The 19788-nt window shown below is 44.5% G+C and overlaps 1 protein-coding gene across 1 annotated transcript; it reads right to left on the reverse strand.

The window, feature by feature from the left end:
- Positions 1 to 10239: 10239 nt before the first annotated feature.
- Positions 10240 to 19780, reverse strand: MAPK1IP1L (mitogen-activated protein kinase 1 interacting protein 1 like). The gene is made up of 4 exons (XM_072864295.1): positions 19670 to 19780; positions 12420 to 12447; positions 11164 to 11877; positions 10240 to 10700 (listed from the first exon to the last, which is right to left on the reverse strand). Exons 2-4 carry the CDS (start codon positions 12441 to 12443, stop codon positions 10689 to 10691), a joined length of 750 nt encoding a protein of 249 aa, XP_072720396.1. The 5' UTR covers positions 12444 to 12447; positions 19670 to 19780; the 3' UTR covers positions 10240 to 10688.
- Between the last annotated feature and the right edge of the window lie 8 nt (positions 19781 to 19788).

Genomic DNA, 19788 nt, shown 5'->3' on the forward strand with positions numbered 1-19788 from the left:
CTTGCCAGAGCGCTGAGCGAGCGAGGCAGCACACGAACGCGCCGGTTCTGTAGGAGATGTAAGGCACGGCGACGGCGTCTCTCGCTTGCAGCGTTGCCATGCCGTGTGATGCACGGCCCTGCGACCCAGGGCTGGCTGCTTTTCAAAAGTGGATAAAAAAGAGGCATTTCTCAAAAACAGGCACATACTTGGGTTTGGGATTTTTTTTTTTTAAGCACTTGTAAAGTATCCTGTTTGCTTTAGAGACTCTTAATGTAAAATGCAACCCTGCTCGGTACCACGTACAATGTAAAGCCCTGAATTGCAGACCCAAGGGGTGGGAGAGATGGAGGGACCCGGGCAGGCGGCTCGGCCGTCAGATCACGCTGGTAGGGATGTACGCTCTGACACGCCCTTCGCTGTGGCCAAACACATTCTCTAAACGCAATTTACTTTCCCCATTGGAAAATGCCCGGCGTTTATCTGACAGCATGCGAGAGCCAAGCGATATTTAACGGCCTTCGAGCAATGAGGCAGAGATGAGCTGATCAGCTCGATTCCACAAGGGGCTCAGGGTCAGTCCAGGACTGGGAGTAACTCACCCACCTACTCTGGGTCCCCAAGACACTCGGGCACCATTACGCTATACAGCAATACACATTATTAAGCATTTCCCTCTAGCAGCAGCCTTTGACAGGCTGCTCTGCCACGGTTTCGAAGTGCCAGGGTCTATAGAGCGCTGTTTATTGAGGGGCTTGCCTGCCCTCGCGTCACAGCGACGCTGACCATTGGGTTAATTGACGACATACTATGAGAGTTTAAAAGAAGCCGTTTAAGCCGAAGAACTGCACAAGACTGAGTAGATAAAAAATTAATTAATGGAGACTAGATGCTAGAAGCCAGGAGAGTGAGCAGCGGCGACAGGGGAGCAGGGGGCTGGAGCAGCAGCCACCTCGTGCCACCGCAGGGGCAGGGACCGCAGGAGGCGGACGGCTGTGCCACGGCAAGCGGCGCAGGCAGCCCCTGGCCTCCACAGGAGAGGGGCAGGAGGATGCTGAGTTCGGCTCCTTAAGGCTTGAGGGTCGGTTTGTTTTGAAGAATTTAAAAAAAAAATTTATCTCTAGATCTATCTCTAGAAAGCTAAATAACTTTAAAGCAGTAATTTCAACCTGCTTATTGGAAATTAATTAATACATTGTTATATGTAAAAATATATATATACACACACATGTTTATATATATATATATATATATATATATATATATATAAAAATGACAGTGTGAAATTACAACTCAGAATTATCAAGCCTTTACTTGGTCCCAGTACCCTTTACTCTACGCTGCCTTACGTCAGGAGTTAATGTCTTCTGCATCTTCTATTCTTGTATATACTTTTCTTTTCTTCTTTTTATAGAAGAAGAAATAGAAGACTTCTCTTTATAGAAGAAGTCTTTCTATACTTCTATTCTTTTCCCAGAGGCAAAAGACCCCACCCCAACGGGCGATCTATCTCTAGAAAGCTAAATAACTTTAAAGCAGTAATTTCAACCTGCTTATTGGAAATTAGTAAGCAGAAAGCTGCTTCTCTCTTGTCTTCTTGATGGTAAATTAATGGGAAGGAAATCCATCTAGAGGGTGAGAAGCTCGAAGGCGCAAGAGAGCCGCTCCCCTTTACAGAGCAGAACACCACACAGCCGCGTGATTTTATCCGTCTCATGATTTCTGTGGCCTGACTCATGCGTGGCGTTGGCAGCAACCGTCACGTGCAACGTTGGGGCTGCAGATCTCCCACCGAGGCCGTGCTTGGCTCAATCCCCAAGTGCTAAATTCAACCGTCATCTCTCCTTCCTCCCCGTGCGACCTCCCAGGCTGGGGAACGGGGACCGTGACAACGTCACCTCCTATCTCAGACACAAGGAATGAGGTTCCGAGTGCCACAAATGCCTTTGCGGAGCCCCGCGCTGCACCTCCCCGAGGTGTCACTTCAGTCTCAGCCCTGCATGCCAGCGGCTGAGTCACCTCCGACTCTCCGCAGCAATAAAAAAGGGCAGCGCAGCGAAAGCAGGCAACGGGACTGCCCTCCGTGGCCTGCCGGGCTTACGCAATATCCTCTTAGGACTTCTGAACCCCCCCCAAACATCGCCTTGCTCTAGCGCTAGTGAATAACTCAATGCAGAGGAAGGTTGAGAACTTCAATGACGCGAGTTTGACGGTAAAGAAAGGAAAAGCAGCAGATGAAGAGCATCGATGCTCGCAGCACCATCCCTGCTGCTCGCACGTATGGGAAAGTCTGGACTTGCTCTCTTTCTCTTGTAGCAGCTCCCTTTTATTCTCTCTTTATAAAGCACAAAGCGAAACCCCTGCCTTTGCAGCTTCCTTCTCCCAGAAAACAGAGTACCGGTGCAAAACAGCAGCTCATCCAGCTCCCCCTCGCTCTGACGGTGCCGGGAGAACGGCAGGTCCACCCCCAGAAAGCTTCGCACAGCTTCCAAGGCTGCTGCTGCAGGTGAGCAAAACCATGCTGCAGCTTGAAGCTTTTATATTATTAAAGATGAATAAATGAGAAGCACTTTGCGCTTGACGTGCCGACCTGAGCATTAAGTTGCTTTCCAAGCGTTAAATGAGTCTTGGAGCAATTTGTGTCAATAGAGATTTACACAAGTCCTCAAAACCTCCCTGGCTTTGAACTTAATAGTAACTACCTCCTCCTCCTCTGCCGCACCAAGCTCCGTGCAGCACGCTGCCCAGGGGCCCTCACGGAAGGTCCTTCATCTTAACGTTATTAAATAACTGGATGGGAAATCCCTACAGCAATCCCAAATGCCTGTGCCGGTGGGGTGAAAGACCCCCATGGCTTGTTGCCCCCAAAAAGAGAAGGTCCTGGTGCTTTTCTTGGCCATGCTCTGTGCTCGCCCCAACACGCAGCCAACTCATTCAACCTTACCGAAAACTTATCCAGCCTAAAAAGCCAAAAGGAATAGTGCTGTGCTGCAGGAGGGGGTGGAATCAGTTCAAGCCTACCCCCACCAAAGCCAGGGTGGGATCCTGGTGGCTCTTTGGGTGTAGGACCAGGAGATCCAGTCAACCTGGCCCCGGGGGCTTCTTGCCCCCAGCTGGCCCGGACACAGCTCTGCCATGGGAAAGATGCTCGATAAGGAGAGTAAAAGCCCTGTGTGATACCGCACCGAACGTACGGGGTTGGGAAGAAAATGTGAGGGCTAAAGAAAGACAGGACAGTTCAGCCTGATGGGCAGAAAGGCGGCTGCAATACCAACCACTCTGAAGAGTTTAAAATAACTTTATTACAACAGGAGAAGGTGGCTTTTACCACAGCTCAGGAAACCAGAAGAGACGGGAAAGGGAAGAGCTTTGTAAGAGTCCCGGGCAGGCCAGCAGACTTTCCTTCTTTGCTGCACTGCTTTTGATACTAGATTTTTGCAGAGCACAGAAATTCCTTCTCCTGCGAAACCTTACACTAAACAGGGCTCAGATTTAAATCCCGTGTTCGGCGTGTCGGTGTTCTTCCTGTAGAAGTCAGACCAAACCCAGCTTAATACGAGCCTGTGCGAAGATGCAAGTTAGAACCCCATCTCCCAAACAGCACTGTAAATCACTAAAATGTTGCTGGTTTTCCTCATTTTTTATCCAGTTCAATGCTAAAAATGATCAATACCAGATACAGCCTTCTCTGCCAGGGAGGATTTGCCAAGGAGAGACCAGCCAGGAGGGCTGGGAGCAGCACCACTGCCCTCTGCTGATGTGCAGCTACCAGCTCGGAGAGCAGAAAACCAGAGGGACCACATCAGGCTTTGCTTTTACACAACAGTCAGGGGCTCATTTCTCCAGCACCTGATATTTCTTTGAACCACTCAGAGCGGTTTTTGCTCGGCGTCACTCCACGGACGCTCTCTTTTTAGCAACTACTTACTCCGACAGGCAGTACAGTCTTGCTTAAACTCACGCCACCATCCAGTTCTGCAGCAATGTGTGCTGGCATTTGCTTTAGAATATGGTCTCCACCACCAGCAGGAGAGCATCAAGACAAGGAGGACAGCAGCGGCAGCTCAGACCTACTGATGCGATCATCCCCGTATTCCAGGCTACGCGGCGTTGCTCATGCTTGGCTTTCCGAGGTTGCTTTTCCGAGCATCAAGGTTGAAATACAAACGTGAAAGTGTGAAGTGGAAGCTGCTAAGACTTCGAAGTGCCTCTATTAAAAAGCTTTCAAGATAATCAACTCCGAGGTTGTCTCCTTGAGGAGCGCCAACAAACTCCAGCTTTGCACAGCCCAACGCACAGTGAGAACAAGCACTAGGATATTAAAGCATTAATTCTTCCCACTTCTAAGCGAACTTAAAATAGGATATTCTGCCACCTTCTCTGTGCTGGGGGGTGTTGCCCTATAACTGAAGGGAATACAGGCAAATTAGAAAGCACAGGATTCAAAACCCCTTTGAACAATTTCTAGCATACAAAGCGCTATATAAAGCTTTTCACATCATGCAAATTAAGCACATTCTTGTGAAAAGGCACCGTAATACAGTTTTACTTTTCCTTATCCATTAACAGCTCAGTAAAACGGAGTATCCTGACAGATCAGCCCTCGTTAGCACGTCCTGGGTTCCCACCAGAAGCCATAGATCTACCCCAGGACAACACTGCATTAGTTAGCCAGAGTAAGCCCAAGAAGTCACAGATGAAATCTGCAGTCATTTGTCACCTTCTGAATTTGTTTAAAGAAAGGATAAATTCCATGTTTGCTTTTAATCAGAGATGGAGCAGCAAACTTCTTGAGTCAGGGGGTGATGCTGGTGGGAAGGGACATCAGGAGGTTCCTAATCCCTGCTCGGAGCAGGGTCAGCTCTGAGCTGCTCAGGGCTTTATCCAGGCCAGCCTTCAAAACCTCCAAGGATGGAGACTGCACAACCTCTTCGGGCAACCCACTCCAATGCTTGACTGTCCTCATGCTGAAAAAGCTTCTTCTCATTGCTGGTCTGACTCTCTTGCTTAAACTCACGCCACCATCCAGTTCTGCAGCAATGTGTGCTGGCATTTGCTTTAGAATATGGTCTCCACCACCAGCAGGTTTCCCTCTTTAAACCTAAACTACAAATAATTCCCCCCTTTTCACATTGAGGATGCCAGCTCCAGCCTAAATGTCACTCAGAAACAGCTAGGAACAGGATGAGGCACAGGAGGTACCCGACTTCTACCCAACCTCCCCCCAAGATCCAACCTTTAATAATTTAAATAGCTCATCCTCCCTAGGATCCCTCTCTAGCTCAGAGAAACGAGTTCCTCTGCGGAGCATGAAATGAAATGCTCACGGTGGACACGTGCTCCAGCTCCTCTTCTGGATGAGCTTCCTCCCACTGACAAACAGCCCGATACAAGCGTCTCCTCAGCAAGGCCACGGTCCCATTTACGCTGCTCTCCGCAGCGGCACCAGCTTTTGGCTCTGCCCCATCCAGCAGAAGACTCTGTGGGATGTACACGGGATTGTACCAGAGAGCTAACTGCTTTAGAGCTAACTGGGGTGGTGGCAGAGGGGGAAGAGGTAGGGAGACATATACTGAAGCCACATTACTGCCAAGTGAAACAACTGATGGCACAGCTCGATGCAAGAGTTTAAGGGTTAAATGCTACAAGAAGTCCCTCCCCTCATCTCTACCACAAGAACATCAATCTGCAAGAGCAGGTAAGATCTTGTGCAGACAACAGAACTTGGACCTGAAATTAAACCCAACGGCATGCCAAGTGACTTCTCAGCACAGCCCTTCCCTGCTGAGCCTCACGAGAAAGTTGGAAGGAGAAGAGAAACACAGGTATTGCTATTTTCTCTCTCAATCTCTCATTTACCAGGGAGGGTACCCTTTGGGAAGTGGTACTACAGAACTGTTACATTGCCTATCCCTTATCCAGGTGTGACTTAACTTTACTATAACTTATGATCAGCTGCAAGAGGATATGAAGTCCCCATTCTTCTGTCTTCACTGTCATGAAATGGGGCAACTGGAACAATCAGTAGATCTCCAAAACAAAAGTACCTGCCTTCAGCAGCGTACTGCCTTGGCGCACACAGCTTTTAACGTGGGATTTCCCACAGACCTGAGAGATTCTGCAGGCAAGAGTGACCAAAATAAGAAAATTTTCCTTGCTGCTACCAGCTTAAGGGGTGCGTGCACACATGCACGTTTTTAGGTCAAGTAACTCAAATTCCGCTGAATTGTGAGGACAGAGGAAAAGTTACAGCTGATCCTCCCACAACTACCTTGAAAATGTAGTTTTCTGGATCCAAGATGAAGTGAAGCATGCAAACGCCACGTCTAGCCAGCCGTTATCCCTCTTCAGACCACGACCTTTAGTACCGCAACCTCTGCCTGTGCACAAGCGGCACGTACACCCGGGTATCGGTGACTGCCGGGTGGAGCCCGGACAGCGAGTGCAGAGCTGGCTGCTCCCCATGTCACAAATACCTATTTCCACCCACACAGCACGTCCGGATCCAAGTCCACTCAAGATCTTTCTCTAGATCTCTCAGGGCTAAGCGACACGTTGTGTAATGCAGTGACAGTTAATCTCGCAACAAGTACTAGTTGATTAGACGCTTATATTAAAGTTGAAACTTGCATTTCTTGATTTGCCAGATGACGCTTACACTGATCTATTACGTGCCTGGTGAATAACAGCTGGTTGAAGAGTATGGAATTGCATCCTAATAATTGGAATGATGTGCTTAACTTCAGAAATAGGAAAGCCACTATTAAGAAAAAGAGGTAAGAAAAAGTTTTGTCCTTACTTAGGTGCCTACACAGAGGCTAAGGACAACCTTCAGAACAACATCCCACCCCTTGGACAGCGTGGAGGCAGTTTTAAACAGGCTGGTCAGTGAATCAACGCCTGTGCACAGAAATGGGTCTGAACCTGCCTGGAGAAAGGTTAGGCATCTGCCTTCACAACAGTAAGCCAGAACTAACACACCTGACATTGTGGATCTAACCATGCACACACCCACCACTTTGCAAGACCCCTGGAATAGTTTTTCAAAACAAACTGCTCCCCTAAGAATTATGTAGATAAGTATCACTTGTCAGATGCTCCCCAAAAATTCGATTAAAGGTTTTGGGGTCTGCAGGGCAGTAAGCCATTAACATAGTTGGATTGGCACACCCATGGCTTCATCTCTACCAACGCAAAAGAGTTGCAAGAGACGATTCATTTGAGGAATCCAGAGAAGCGGACAATCCTATAGCTGAACACTGTTAAGAAAAAGCGCTGGCCACGCATTGTATCGTTCCATTAACAGATGTAAAGATTACGTTCGGTGCATGGCCCAAGAAGAGCTTGTTTTCTAAGGCTTAAAGTGGATAAATATTTTTGTTTCTGCTCTTTACTGCTCGCTGCTGCCATTTTTACCTTCCTGAAAGGGTGAAGGTGTGGACAAAGGTAGCAGCGCTGGCCAGCTCAGTGTGAACCGTTCTGCAAGCCACTACATTGGAAGAATGTAAGTGTAGTGATGAGTGATGCCCAAACTTGGTAGTTCACACCACTGCCCAGCCCTGGAGTTTCTCAAACACTGTTATACACCCTAACCCATCAAAGCCCTGATAAGCATACAAAAACATTGCTTTGCGAGTCACTTACCACATCCACGTGCGTCAATCTAGCATGGGAATTGTTCAAAGCCAGGAAAAAAAAACACACCACACTCTTCAGAGGTAAAAAAATAAGTCCCATTCCTCCTCTAGAACAAGCAAGATCAGATCCTTTTTCTCTTACTTAACAAGGCAGTTTGTGAACAGGCAATACCTGAGGCTGACGTGCTACAATATAGCAATGGTCGCATCCGCACTTAATATGCCTTATGCGCAGGCTGCAAAAAAAAATCACAAAAGGAAGAGGAAAAACACTCACAGAAGTCAAGTAATTCTGATTTTATATTCAGTCTTTGCAAATCAAGGATGTCCTATTTTTACTATTCATTCAAGGCAAAAGTCTACACAAGCATGTCAAAAGCAGTAAGTGAAAAACAGTAAACACGACAGTCTTGAAAATACGTTTAATGTCTAGTCTTATACAAAAGTGACAGCATCTTCAAAAAAATATCAAATCCTGTATTTATAGCTTCTCACTATCATACAGCAATATTTGTTTCATCTAAAGAAAATACAGCAGCAGGTGATAATCTATACTTTAAAGATGTGATTGCTTATATTTCATATTGTAAACAAATGCAGTATGTCAATCTCAAAGCACAAGTCAAAACGAACTTCTCAGCAATTTAACTCAAATGATGCATAGAAATGTACAAATTCCATTGCAAAAGCTTCAGGCCAGAAGTTGCTCACACTTGACATAACATGTGATAAAGTTACTACACGGTATACAGTGACAACTTGAGTTTTTACACAATAGATTAACAGGTATACCCTTTTCACTGCTATGCAAAGAACTTTGCTCACAAAAACAAAGGGGTTATGAAACAGTTTTCATGACCTCAAGAAATACGAATATACATTGAAAAACATCCCATATATACTGAATTTTAGCCTAAATGTTCCAGTAATAAATCCTGCCTATTTCAGGAAGAACCTAGAAGTCTAGTTACTTTTACACATCCCCCTTCCAAAAATCATTACTCGCTACCGTTGCTTTATCCTTTCCTACCTCTTCCCATTCCCTGCAAAGACATACGGCCAGTGCAATTTCAAACCGGACTGCTGCTACTGCACGAGCCATTCATTCGGAATAAGTGTTTTTTCATTACATTGATTTATAATCTAAGGCTGCAGGTATCAAAAAAGCACTTGAGCAAATGTAGTCAATGTTCTCCCATGTTAATTTTTAAGTAGTCTTGCCAAGATCTAAGCCAAGTCTGTTGTTTGGGGGGACAAGTAGGGATTGTTTAAGGTTAGTGAGGACTTGCGCTTTTGGTTCCTGTTTCTAGGGTTACAGATGCTAGGTTTTAAGCTGAAATGGTAAGTATTTTTGTTCAGCTCCAGTACTGTCTTCCTAAACCAAAAAATACATATAACTTTGCTGTTAGCTTTCATGATATTAGAATAAACCAGCCACAGCTAAGCTGACCGCTGCCTTCTGCAAAAATGTTGCAGGACTCTGCCATAAAGGCTAAGACGACTAACACAAGCATCACCACCAGGTCACCCCATTTGTTTTTAAGAAGTCCATCACATGCATGCAGGAAGCCACGATAAGGTACTGGAAGAGAATTAACTCGCTTTCACAGCTCCGTGATACAAAGACTCCTTAATGAGCTACCATGTTAAGCAAAATGTGTTCCTAATTCTACCTACAGAGGCTAAGTTGGGATATCCCCAGCTGGGGATGAAACAAACTGTCCACGGTCAAAATCTAGGCTATGACGTACCACAAAGAGTGCCAGAACTCACTGACATGTGGCTGTGTGTCTTGGAAACGCTAAACCAGCGTTGCAGCAAAGCCCTTGCATGCTCTTTGCACAGATATGGCAAGAATATGAAAACTTAACTGCAGTGCCCCTTCAGAGGGGGGACAGCTACACAGCAGTGCACAGGCTTCTAGACATTCAATTACTCCCAAATTACACCTACTCAGTGAGGTATGCAGACACCTAGCTGAGAACAGAGGACTTCTCCCCATTACAATATTCAGCGGAGCTCCGATGAGACCTCCTCGTTCTCAACTGTGGCAATAAGGATGATACAAAGGATCTCTGTAGCCGATAGAACTAAACGCCATGCCCAAAACTGCTGGGAAGGGAACTGTCAGGTTGGGGTTTTTGATCTTTTAAGCTCAAGTTCAGTTTCCAGGGACTCTGAAAAAGTCTGCCGAGTTTACACAACCCAGCAGCAAAGTCAAATTTTAAATGACTAGAACCCAGGTTAGAAATAGGGAAGTACCTTATCTAAGTGGGAAGCAGTTTCTCTTTACATAGACCAAGCCAAACTTCCAACCACCACAGAATGAGAACTGGCAGAATGATGTCCTCATTTGCATGCATAAAACTCACATTTGTTGATTCAAAGTTAACTGCACATCCAGGTTATTTAGTTTGCACATAAATGCCTGTTTGTGAACACGAACAGTGTGCTGACAAGTCAGACCGAGTATTTCAAATGCGTATCTTCTCTTCCGTAGTCCCAGACTGAGCAATTGTTTTGAGTATATACAAAATGCTGAGAAAACCTTCAAGTTCACACGCTCTGTCTCTTTAGTTTGAATTACTGTAGCATGTTCAAAAATTAGATTTCTTGACAAAAATCTTGAAACACTTTTTATTGACATTTTAGAATAACCTGAAAATAGACAAAATATGACTATCCATCCATTCAGTGACCAGCACAAGTCTGGCAACAAGACTTAAAGCATTCATGGAAATTTAAGAATTAACATTTTTTGAAGTCCTTGGGCCTGATTCTTTACAATCCTTACTTGGCAACTCCCATTTTTCCAAGGAATACTTGCCAACCTAAGAACCACAGATGTTAGTTTTATTTCTGCTCTTCGTAATTCATTTTATTAAACCAAACAATTATGCCAGCATATGAGCAAGGTATATTTATGCAAACTGCTCCTTCATACCTCAAATGCACATACAAGAGGCAAGTATTCTTCATCGCCCCAAACGTTACAGTTTTTGTTTCAGTAAAAATCTCTCTAAGTAGTGGATGAAGGTGGAAAGCTACAGTATTTTGTTGCCCAGAATGTATTCAACGGTAAGGCTGCAAGAGACAATAATTCATGGTCAATACAGGCTTTTCACAAAGCAGTTAAGTCACAGTTACAAAAAATTGTAATTAAAACCAAATTAATCCTTATCATTTTTCTTTCCTCCCTATGTGCCCTAGGAGTAATCTCTCTAGGTTACAGAGACTGGAATATTTTCTCTTTCAGAAATTATTACAAGGCTTTCCCCCCTTTTTTGCCTTTTAGAGAAGGCTTTCCAAGTAGTGGAAGACCACTATAATGTGGATGCTTAGACACGCTCCAACCTGATATAATTTCACCGTCCTAGTATATTTAGTTAAGCGTTTAAGAAGAAGTTGGCTATTATTCCCCTGACTACAGAAATAAGACAGATGTGCTGAAATTCCTTACCTGCACTACCACGTCTTATGCTACTGAATTTCCACACTTAAAAGTATAACATTTTCGAGTAATTCAAGACCAAAATCAAATACTCACATGGGGACCACCAGGCATTGATGGAGCACCAGCAGGACCAGATGGCACTTGAAAAGGATTAGGGGGCGTAGGATATAGTCCTGGAGCTGGATATGATCCTGTGGGTGGAGGAAATGGACCTGGCGGTGAAGGTCCCCATGTTCCAGGTGGGACCGTACCCCATGGTACTGTTGGCGCAGCCCCTGGAGTCTGGGTAGGAGCGGAATATGGCCCTGGGGGTGGATATGGCATGCTAGGTGCAGGATACTGCCCTCCCATTGTTGGTCCCCATGCTCCAGAGGGCATGGATCCCCATGGCCCAACAGGAGCAGGAGGTGCAGCTGGCTCTGTTGGACCACCATAAGGTCTTGGAAGCTCTGGAAAGGGCATATTTGGTGGAGGATATTGCCCTGGTGGGACAGGACCTGGCACAGTTGGGGGTGGATATGGACCACCAGGAGGAGGGCAAGAGGGTCCAGTAGGAGGAGGAGGAAATGGAGCAGGCGGTCCAGGGGGCATTGAAGGATACATTCCTGTTGGTGGAGGTCCGAATGGCACGCTGGAAGCGGACGTATTTGGTGGCAGTCCGGTTGGCGCCGCAGGGGGAGCGCTTGGGTTGTTCCAAGGATTCGAAGCCGGCCAACCCTGCGGTGGCTGACCAGGCTGTTGACCAGGTTTTGTACTGCTCACTTTGGAGGTTTTAGCAGGCGACTGATCTGGTAAAGCATCTGCCAACTAAAAGATAAAGCATCAGTGAGAATGTAAAATGTCTACTGGACTTACTAGTTGCAGACATTCACCCACTACATGTATACGTTTCAGTTGCCAAAATGGGAAGAAGAGAGCTCTTTGTTGCTGTGCACAGATGATTACATTCATTTTTGTGCAGCTTCTATCATTAAGGTAGAAGAGGCATTCTGACATGCTGCAGTTAGAAAACCAAAGATAAAAGGCGACCTACCACACATAGCAATAAGCAATTTCAGCGCAAATCCAGAAAGAAAAGATTTTCATAGATTTCCATTATAGCTATTCTGACACTATTAAAACACAACTCCTCTGTTAATATCACAGCGGAAAAGAACCCACAAGGCACCTAGCAGCTTCATATGTTTAGTCCACAGATTGCTACATCTACCCAAAAGGAAAACACCACAACTGCAATACAGAGGAAATCGCCTCTCAACTGTAAGCTCCCCTTCTTGAAAAAGTATGTCAACTTTTAGAATGAAGTAACACAACTGGCTGATCTTCAGGAAAGAAAAACTGTTACTTACCGAAAAATCATCAGTTCCAGACATTTTGCTGAAAAGTAAGGCAAGATAAAGTGAAATTTGTTGAAAATAAAAGTATTTCAAGCAAGAGTTCATGAGACAAACTCTACGTTTGTCTCATTCAAACCACAGTAAGCGTTGAACTGGTAGCGCTTCTTAGCGAGGGCTTTGTTTTAGTGACTCTGACCCATACAGATATGTGCTACCCAAATACTTTCCTCTTGATAAAGTTCTCATGAAAAGAAAAGTCTTCAGCCTCTACCTGTCTCATCTCAGACAGGACCGACACATAACGCAAATGGGTCACATTACACTAAGAAAAAATATTTCAAATATTCATACCGAGTAGGCAGCCTACCCAGACAGTGATGCCTGTAAAGTATTCAAGGTCTTTTCTAAATTGGGACTCAGAAGAGTTACGGCAGGCTGCTTGCAGGTGAAGTTAATGCACCTAAACCAAAACATGATTAAATCCCCATGCAGACCTTATTGTCAGAAATAAAAGCATTATCGTTTGCTGATGCTTTATCCTCTGATTATTTCAGAACATACTATAGGTAGTGGATGGTCTTATTTACGTCCACTGACTCCAGCTAGCTAGCCTTAACTGAAAGTAGGTATGGCAAACATGTCATACCCAACTTCTAACCTCTCAATACTTACAAGAAACATTGAACATAGGGACCAATGAGCCATGTGCTATCTTTTCATGCAGGCAACTACTGCACTTAGAGCTTTCCAGAGCTTCCCACAATGAAAACTGACTGGTTTTGCCAATCTTTATTAGCCATACAAAAGGGCAGCTGTCACAAACCTGAGGTTATATTCGGTTTGACTAACTGACAGCAAATACTGACTAGAGGTGAAGAACTCTTGAAAGGATGACCAAGAGAAGGTGAAATAGGTGGACATGCCCCAGTGCAGCCAGAAGGTTTTAGGGGAGAGTGTAGGAGAGAGAGAGGAACACAAGAGAAGGAAAAATGCAAAATGTAAGGCAAGAGTACAGGTACTACTGCCAAGTTGACCCCCACAAAAAACAATCCTTGTTTTTCCTTGTTGATGGAGAAGACCTGACTTTTTTAACACAGAAACCGGTCTTGGGGACAGAGGTTTGTACAGATAGCCTGTGACAAATGGGTTTATAAGCTCCACTAAATTATAAATTACATAATGCAAATAATGCACATATAAACTAGAGTCTTCTCTGAAACTGTATTGTAAGTTTATTACTATCTACACAATGTCCTAATCTTAAGACAGCACTGGATCAGAACAAGGGGCTGTTTAGCTCAGCAATCCATTTTATCTTCAGCAATGACAGCAGGGAAGAACAAGAACAGGGATGACACCCCAATACTTCAATGATCCCAAGCTCAGATAATTCCTAAGTTGTAGGTAATTTCTACGCAATAACAACCCTCAAAGAATTTCTTTTCCATAAACATGTCTAGCTTCCCCGCTTGTACCTACAACGTTGGCGAGGAGCTCCATAGGGCTGCTATTCGTTACACAAAAAGGCACCTTCTTTTTTGTTCTAAACCTGGATCTCACTAGGTTCAGTTGTTGCTCCTTCATTCTTGCAGCTGAGAAAAAAAATCAGTAAATCTATTCTTATCCACTCTGCCCATGCTGCTCATTATTCTACAGATTTTTACATTTTTCTTTTAGCTGTTCCTTCTCCAGGCTGAGCTCTAGCTTATTTCATTGACCCTTGTGCAGCAGCTATTCCATGCCTTTGATTATTCTCACTGCCTCTCTCTGAGGCTTTTCCAATTCTCTTCTACCTTTTGAGATGAATAACAAGAACAAACCACACAGAATTCAAGATGTGGAATAACCACTGATTTATACAGTTTCATAATTATGTTCTGGTTTGTCCTCTATTTCCTTCCTAATACTTCTTAATGTTTCATCTGCTTTTTGATCACTTCGGAACTGACACTTTTGTGGCAGTATTTCATTCCTCAGTGTTAAGGGTCAGCCCATCATTTTATATATGAAATTATATGCACCGCTCTACATTTATCTACTCTGAATTACATCGGATTTATCGACATTGAATTATATCTGCCATTTTATTACCTAATCCTTACTTTCCTGAATGGCTTCATATCAATGAGACATTGCTCATCTCATTTCCCAAGTTATTTATGACCACACCGAGCAACCCAGACCCCTGTGGAAACACAGTGAACTTCTCAAGTTACATCTAATAATTTAAATAAACCTTTTAAGAAATACCTCATAATTTAAATAAGCCTTTTAAGAAATACATATCTACGAAGTTAGCACCCTGGTGGAAGTCAGTGTCTCACTGCATGAATCTGAAGGTTTGTTAAAGCTCCTGCATTAGCCTATAACAGCAGTAGTTCCTTCAAGAACATACAAATACCTGAATCTTTGTACCAGATGAGGTACACTGTTCAGATCAATGACCATTTGCTTAAAGTTGAGAAACCAACTGAACTACATCAGGAAAGTGGTTTCTGCTCCCATTATTAATGGCTCAGCTGTTTGAGACATCCACCAGAAAAAGCTCAATTTCTCTTCAACAGATAGCTCTTATATTAAAAGAGTTTGTTAGCTTTTGCCATGAACTATGCTCAAGAATAATCAGAAGTCGATATGTGCTTTTTAGCGGCATTGTAACTCAATTTACCTATACAGACACAGAGGCTATTTAACATAATCCACAAAATATAGGAAATCAATCATTAATATAGACAAGTACAAAAATAACTTTTTACATAAGCGTGCATGTAAATGTATTCATAAAAAAAAACAGGTTAGCAAAAAGCAACACCAAAACAGGCCAAGAGAACCATCCTTTCTTTAGGCAGATGGAGAGATGGGATAAGACCAACTGAAAAATAGATCTACAAGAGATTGAAAAAAGCCCACAGAAGAAGTTAGAACATATGCTGCAAGGGAGAAAAGGAAGAGAGGAAACAAACCTAAAGGAGAACTCAGAAGAAAATCCCATAATCTGTCACAAAAGTGACAGTAGTAAATTGAAGGCAGAGCAGTGGATGAATACAGTTGGAACAGGCCTGCTTACAAAATATCAACAACTATCCCCAATATTTGTCAGCAAAATATTTCTGTGCCATGAAAATTAAGGAAACAATTCTGCTACATGACTTATGAAAAAAAGTGTAGTTAAGCATAGCTTATAGTGCGATTTAGTGGCTTTTTTATTTTGGCAAGCAGACGAGAGCAACATTTGTTGGCAACATTTGGCATAACTGAGTCAATGCCAAGCATGTCAAGGATCCTCTTGCAGACAGGATGGCCTACTTCAGGGACATTTTTTAAACATACATTTAATCTGGGTACTGCCACCTTCATTTAATAAAAAAGAAACTGAAATACCATTAAGATACATTCAGACAACATATGAACTAATTTGTACTTAAATCTACAATCTGGGTCCCATTCAAGTTGTTCAATGCTGGTATAAAGAATTTCAATCGAAACCTTATAGAAATATCAATTACATTTGTAAAAGTATTGCCCAAGGCATTCACATGCTCACAAATTAGACATGCTGTCAGACAGAAGACTTCCAAGTAACTCCATTTTAAAGTCCCCACTGGTCACGTGCAGGCTCAAGATTTTAGATAAATATACTGAAAGGTGCCTTGACTAGATTTTTAGCATCGGTAGAGTTAACAAATGGATTCTCGTTTTCTCTTGAAGCTTTCCTAGAAGAGCACTGCACAAGTACTGATATGAGCAGAGAAAAGCTGATTCACGTAACAGACGTCCGTTTTGCCACAATTAAATGCTCCTTCAAATTATTCTTTCCTGGAGTTGGGGAGAAGAAAGAGTGAGTGGAAGAAGGAGGGTTCAGGAGTTTAAGTAATTTGGCTGGGAGTAGAAAGACTACAGAACTGGCAGCATTCAAACTGAAGTCCTGCTCGCATCCACTGTGCTGTGAGATAAGATTTCCTTTGTTTTCTGAAGGCTGCAGCCCCTGGAAACATCCCCTGCTTTCCAGAAGCACAGATCCTGCCAGCTCCATGTTGGCTGGGCAGGACCCCATTTCTCAGCCACCTCTGAGAACACATATGGCCAGAAGTGTGAAACTCAAGCGAGGGAAAGAGAGAGATGACCCATGCCTGCAAAAAAGGCATCTAGGAGCAGAATCTCTCTCATCCTTTATCGTGAAGAGTGATGGGAGAGCATGGAGGACTTCCACCACACCTACCCAGAAACCATACACGGCAAAATCTTCAGACCACGGTCCAAGGCCTCCCAGACACCCACAAACTACTCTGGAGAATTAACAGCAAGTAGGTGAGACAAGCAAGCCTGCCGGGCTCCACACAGCAGGCTGGAAGAAGGTTGAGAAGCACTCTGACACAGCTAATTCTACCAACAGCGTTCAAGACCAAGTGGTGATTTTCAGAGAGGCCTGTGAAAACCCCGTTTCTGGAAGCGTGGTGCTACATGTGACTACTAAATCCGTCAGCTTCCACAATAAAACAGCTCCACCGTGTTTTTTAAGGTCTAAACCCTCTCTGGTCCCATCCAGCCCAACTGAAACTGATACATAGAGTAGCATTTTTTCCCATGCTCTTGCCTTTCCTGGCTTTTATCCATCACCAGTCCCTAGAGACCCTGTTAGAAAGAGCTGTCCAAAACACTTTTTCTTTCTTTTACTAAAGCTATCTAAAACTAAGCATCAACGGCTTGCCTTTTTTTTTTTTTGAGTTGTATGACATTTTTCGAACACTTGATGTGCCAGATTTAGTTCCTGTCTTCAAGATCATCTTTCCAACACAGAAAAACGCTTTCTAGATGCAACAGGCTCTGCTGCATTTCCACTGGGTGGCATGGCTCTATCAGCAAAGAGGTTCTTTTGTCACTGTAACATGACTAATACCTACCAGCATAACCTCATCTACAACAAGATTTCTGCCCACATAAGTATAACTACCCAACATAGCTATACAGATAAAATGGAAGAGAGACCAAATCTTTGACAGCTTCTAAATGTTTTCTAAAATATGCAAATTTCTGCAGCTTCTACCTTCAGGCATTAAGCGTCAACATTTTATAGCTGGCCTTTCCCTATCTTTAATGCCTTCTCAGCAGCTGCACTGATGCTCTTGCGTACCATGCAATCGTTTAGTCTGACCTGCAGGTTTATTCATTGGGAGAATAAAGACAATTGGTAAACAGACTGACAGGGGAAAAAACAACAGTTATATCATTAGTAGCTACTTGAGATTTGGTGATCTTTTTGCCCCTTCCCATGTCTGTCCTGACTGAAAAAAAGGAGGTAAGTCAGATTTTTAGTTTTCAGATTTTCAGTTTTCATGTTTTCCGGACAGATTTAATTAAAAGCAACAACCAAAATGATGCATGTTAGTGCATTTGCTATAAATTATCAAGTACCAGAAAAAAACAATTCTTTAAAATAGAGGTCTTATCAGTTTCCAAGACCTGTAAAATATAAAGCCATTAGGAACTGTAATCTGTTCCAGTTTCCCACCCATGACAGGCCATTCAGTTTCACAGCTGCCTCCCCACCAAGACCAGACCTAATCACCTCAGATGGTCACCACGTCACAAGCAGATGGTTCCAAACGCGGCAGATATATATCACTTCTGAAGTGGCTTGTTTGTGTGCCAGCTGCCATACAAAACCAGTGGAGAACAGCAAGTCTCCACTGCCAAAGATTACTCCTGTCCACATCATCCTACCCTGTGAACCTTGCAAAAGATATTAGTCCAGCAACTCAGAATAATTAAAACATATCTTCTATAGTTGCCTCTAAACTTTGAGAGCTATAGAGCCCATTCTCATCATGTTATCCTCATTTTTAAAAGCGTGCTTTATTTCTCATTCATAGATTTAGCTTCCAATTACCAATTCCTCAGAAGCCTTCCTGAATTAAAAGCTATTTAAAGAATATCCGTGTTTTCCTCCTACCAAAGCTATATACGCAGGAATTATCTGCTTAATTATTTTTATTTTGGATGAAATAAACATACCAACCCTGAGTGTGAGTGACTACCAAACATCTTCACTGCAGGCTTTTTGGTGTGTGTCCTCCCCCCAGTAAAAACATCAAAACTGTGTGTCATATTCCAGTTCTAGCCTCAACAGTGACAAACAAAACCACACACCTTTCTGCTCCTTTACAAAGGCTCTTTTCCAGGATAACTGCTTTTCAGGATACAATCTCACTGCATAGATACAGCTGGCATCTTTCACATCTTGATCTGGCACTGTTAAAATGTACTTGAATGAACTCAAGTTTCAAGAATATCAAAAGCGCTTTCTAGGACTGGCTTGATATTTACCACAAATTTTTGTATCAGCCACTGGTCTCCACAGGTCTTGGGGAGGGTAGGTTCAGGGTGTGTCAGTTTTGTTTAAAAAAAAAAAGAAAAGAAAAGCTACCTTTGTTCTTACATCCACTGACAATAAGCTTGAACAGCATCGCATCAATGCTGCTTTCCACAGAATTCACCTAGAAACAAGTTCTATCTCAGAGATGAAACCTGTCAGATGAGAAGTTCTCTCTCCAAGCAGTGGGCCCTTTGATACCATGCAGTGCTAGCTCTCCCAGTAAGTCAGCTACCTTAGGTATATTAACATGTGATAAAATGAATCAAGTTCTCATGAACTATGGAAAATGGACCTGCCTGAGACCTCTTCTAGTGAAAAACCTTTAAGTCAACCAGTCACTTATATGCGATCCAGATTCATTTACACAGTCATATATAGATGACGACCTTCTAGCATACATACAAGCCGACAAAATATTTTGCCCAGTCAAGCCACAGCAGCTACCACCGTTACACGGAGTATATCGGGATCCGCTACAAACGAACCTCCTTTGCTTTGTAGGCACCAGCAAAGCCAGCGCCACGTAACCGAAAGCGGCAGCAGCCATTAGGCCGCCACCAGCACCCCGAAGCGATACGCCCTCCCCAGGCGGCGGGTCTCCGGGCGGGGGAGGCTGGCTTCTGCCACTCACTCGAGGCCACCGACCCCCGGTACCACCCCTCCGCCGCTCGCCGGGGCTGGGAGAGGCGGCGGCACCTCCCCGGGGGCGCGAAGGGGGAAGAGCCAGCTGCGGCCCGGCGGTCCCCGGGGACGGTGGGGGATGGAACCCCCTCCCTCCCTTCCCCACCCCCCCATCGCTCAGGCCCTCCCTCCCGCTGGCTAACGGGCCGGCCGGGCGGCAGAGCGCCGTTCCGTCCCGGCCCGCCGGCCGCCCCGCGGCGGGGGGTACCTGGGCGGGAGGAGCGCGGCGCGGCGCAGGCCAGGAGCGAGGCAGCAGGCGGCGGCCCGCAGCACCACCGCCACCCCGACGCCCAGGCGGAAGCGGAACTGCGTCACACGCCCCGCCTC

This window comes from Ciconia boyciana, chromosome 6, assembly GCF_034638445.1.
Source record: "Ciconia boyciana chromosome 6, ASM3463844v1, whole genome shotgun sequence".
Lineage (NCBI taxonomy): Eukaryota > Metazoa > Chordata > Aves > Ciconiiformes > Ciconiidae > Ciconia > Ciconia boyciana.

Bases quoted from the DNA above. Each gene is read 5' to 3' on its own strand.
- MAPK1IP1L (XM_072864295.1), bottom strand. From the start codon at position 12,443: ATGTCTGGAACTGATGATTTTTCG. The intron at 11,878-12,419 runs GTAAGTAACAGT...TTTATCTTTTAG, and splicing joins CTGGAACTGATGATTTTTCG to TTGGCAGATGCTTTACCAGA.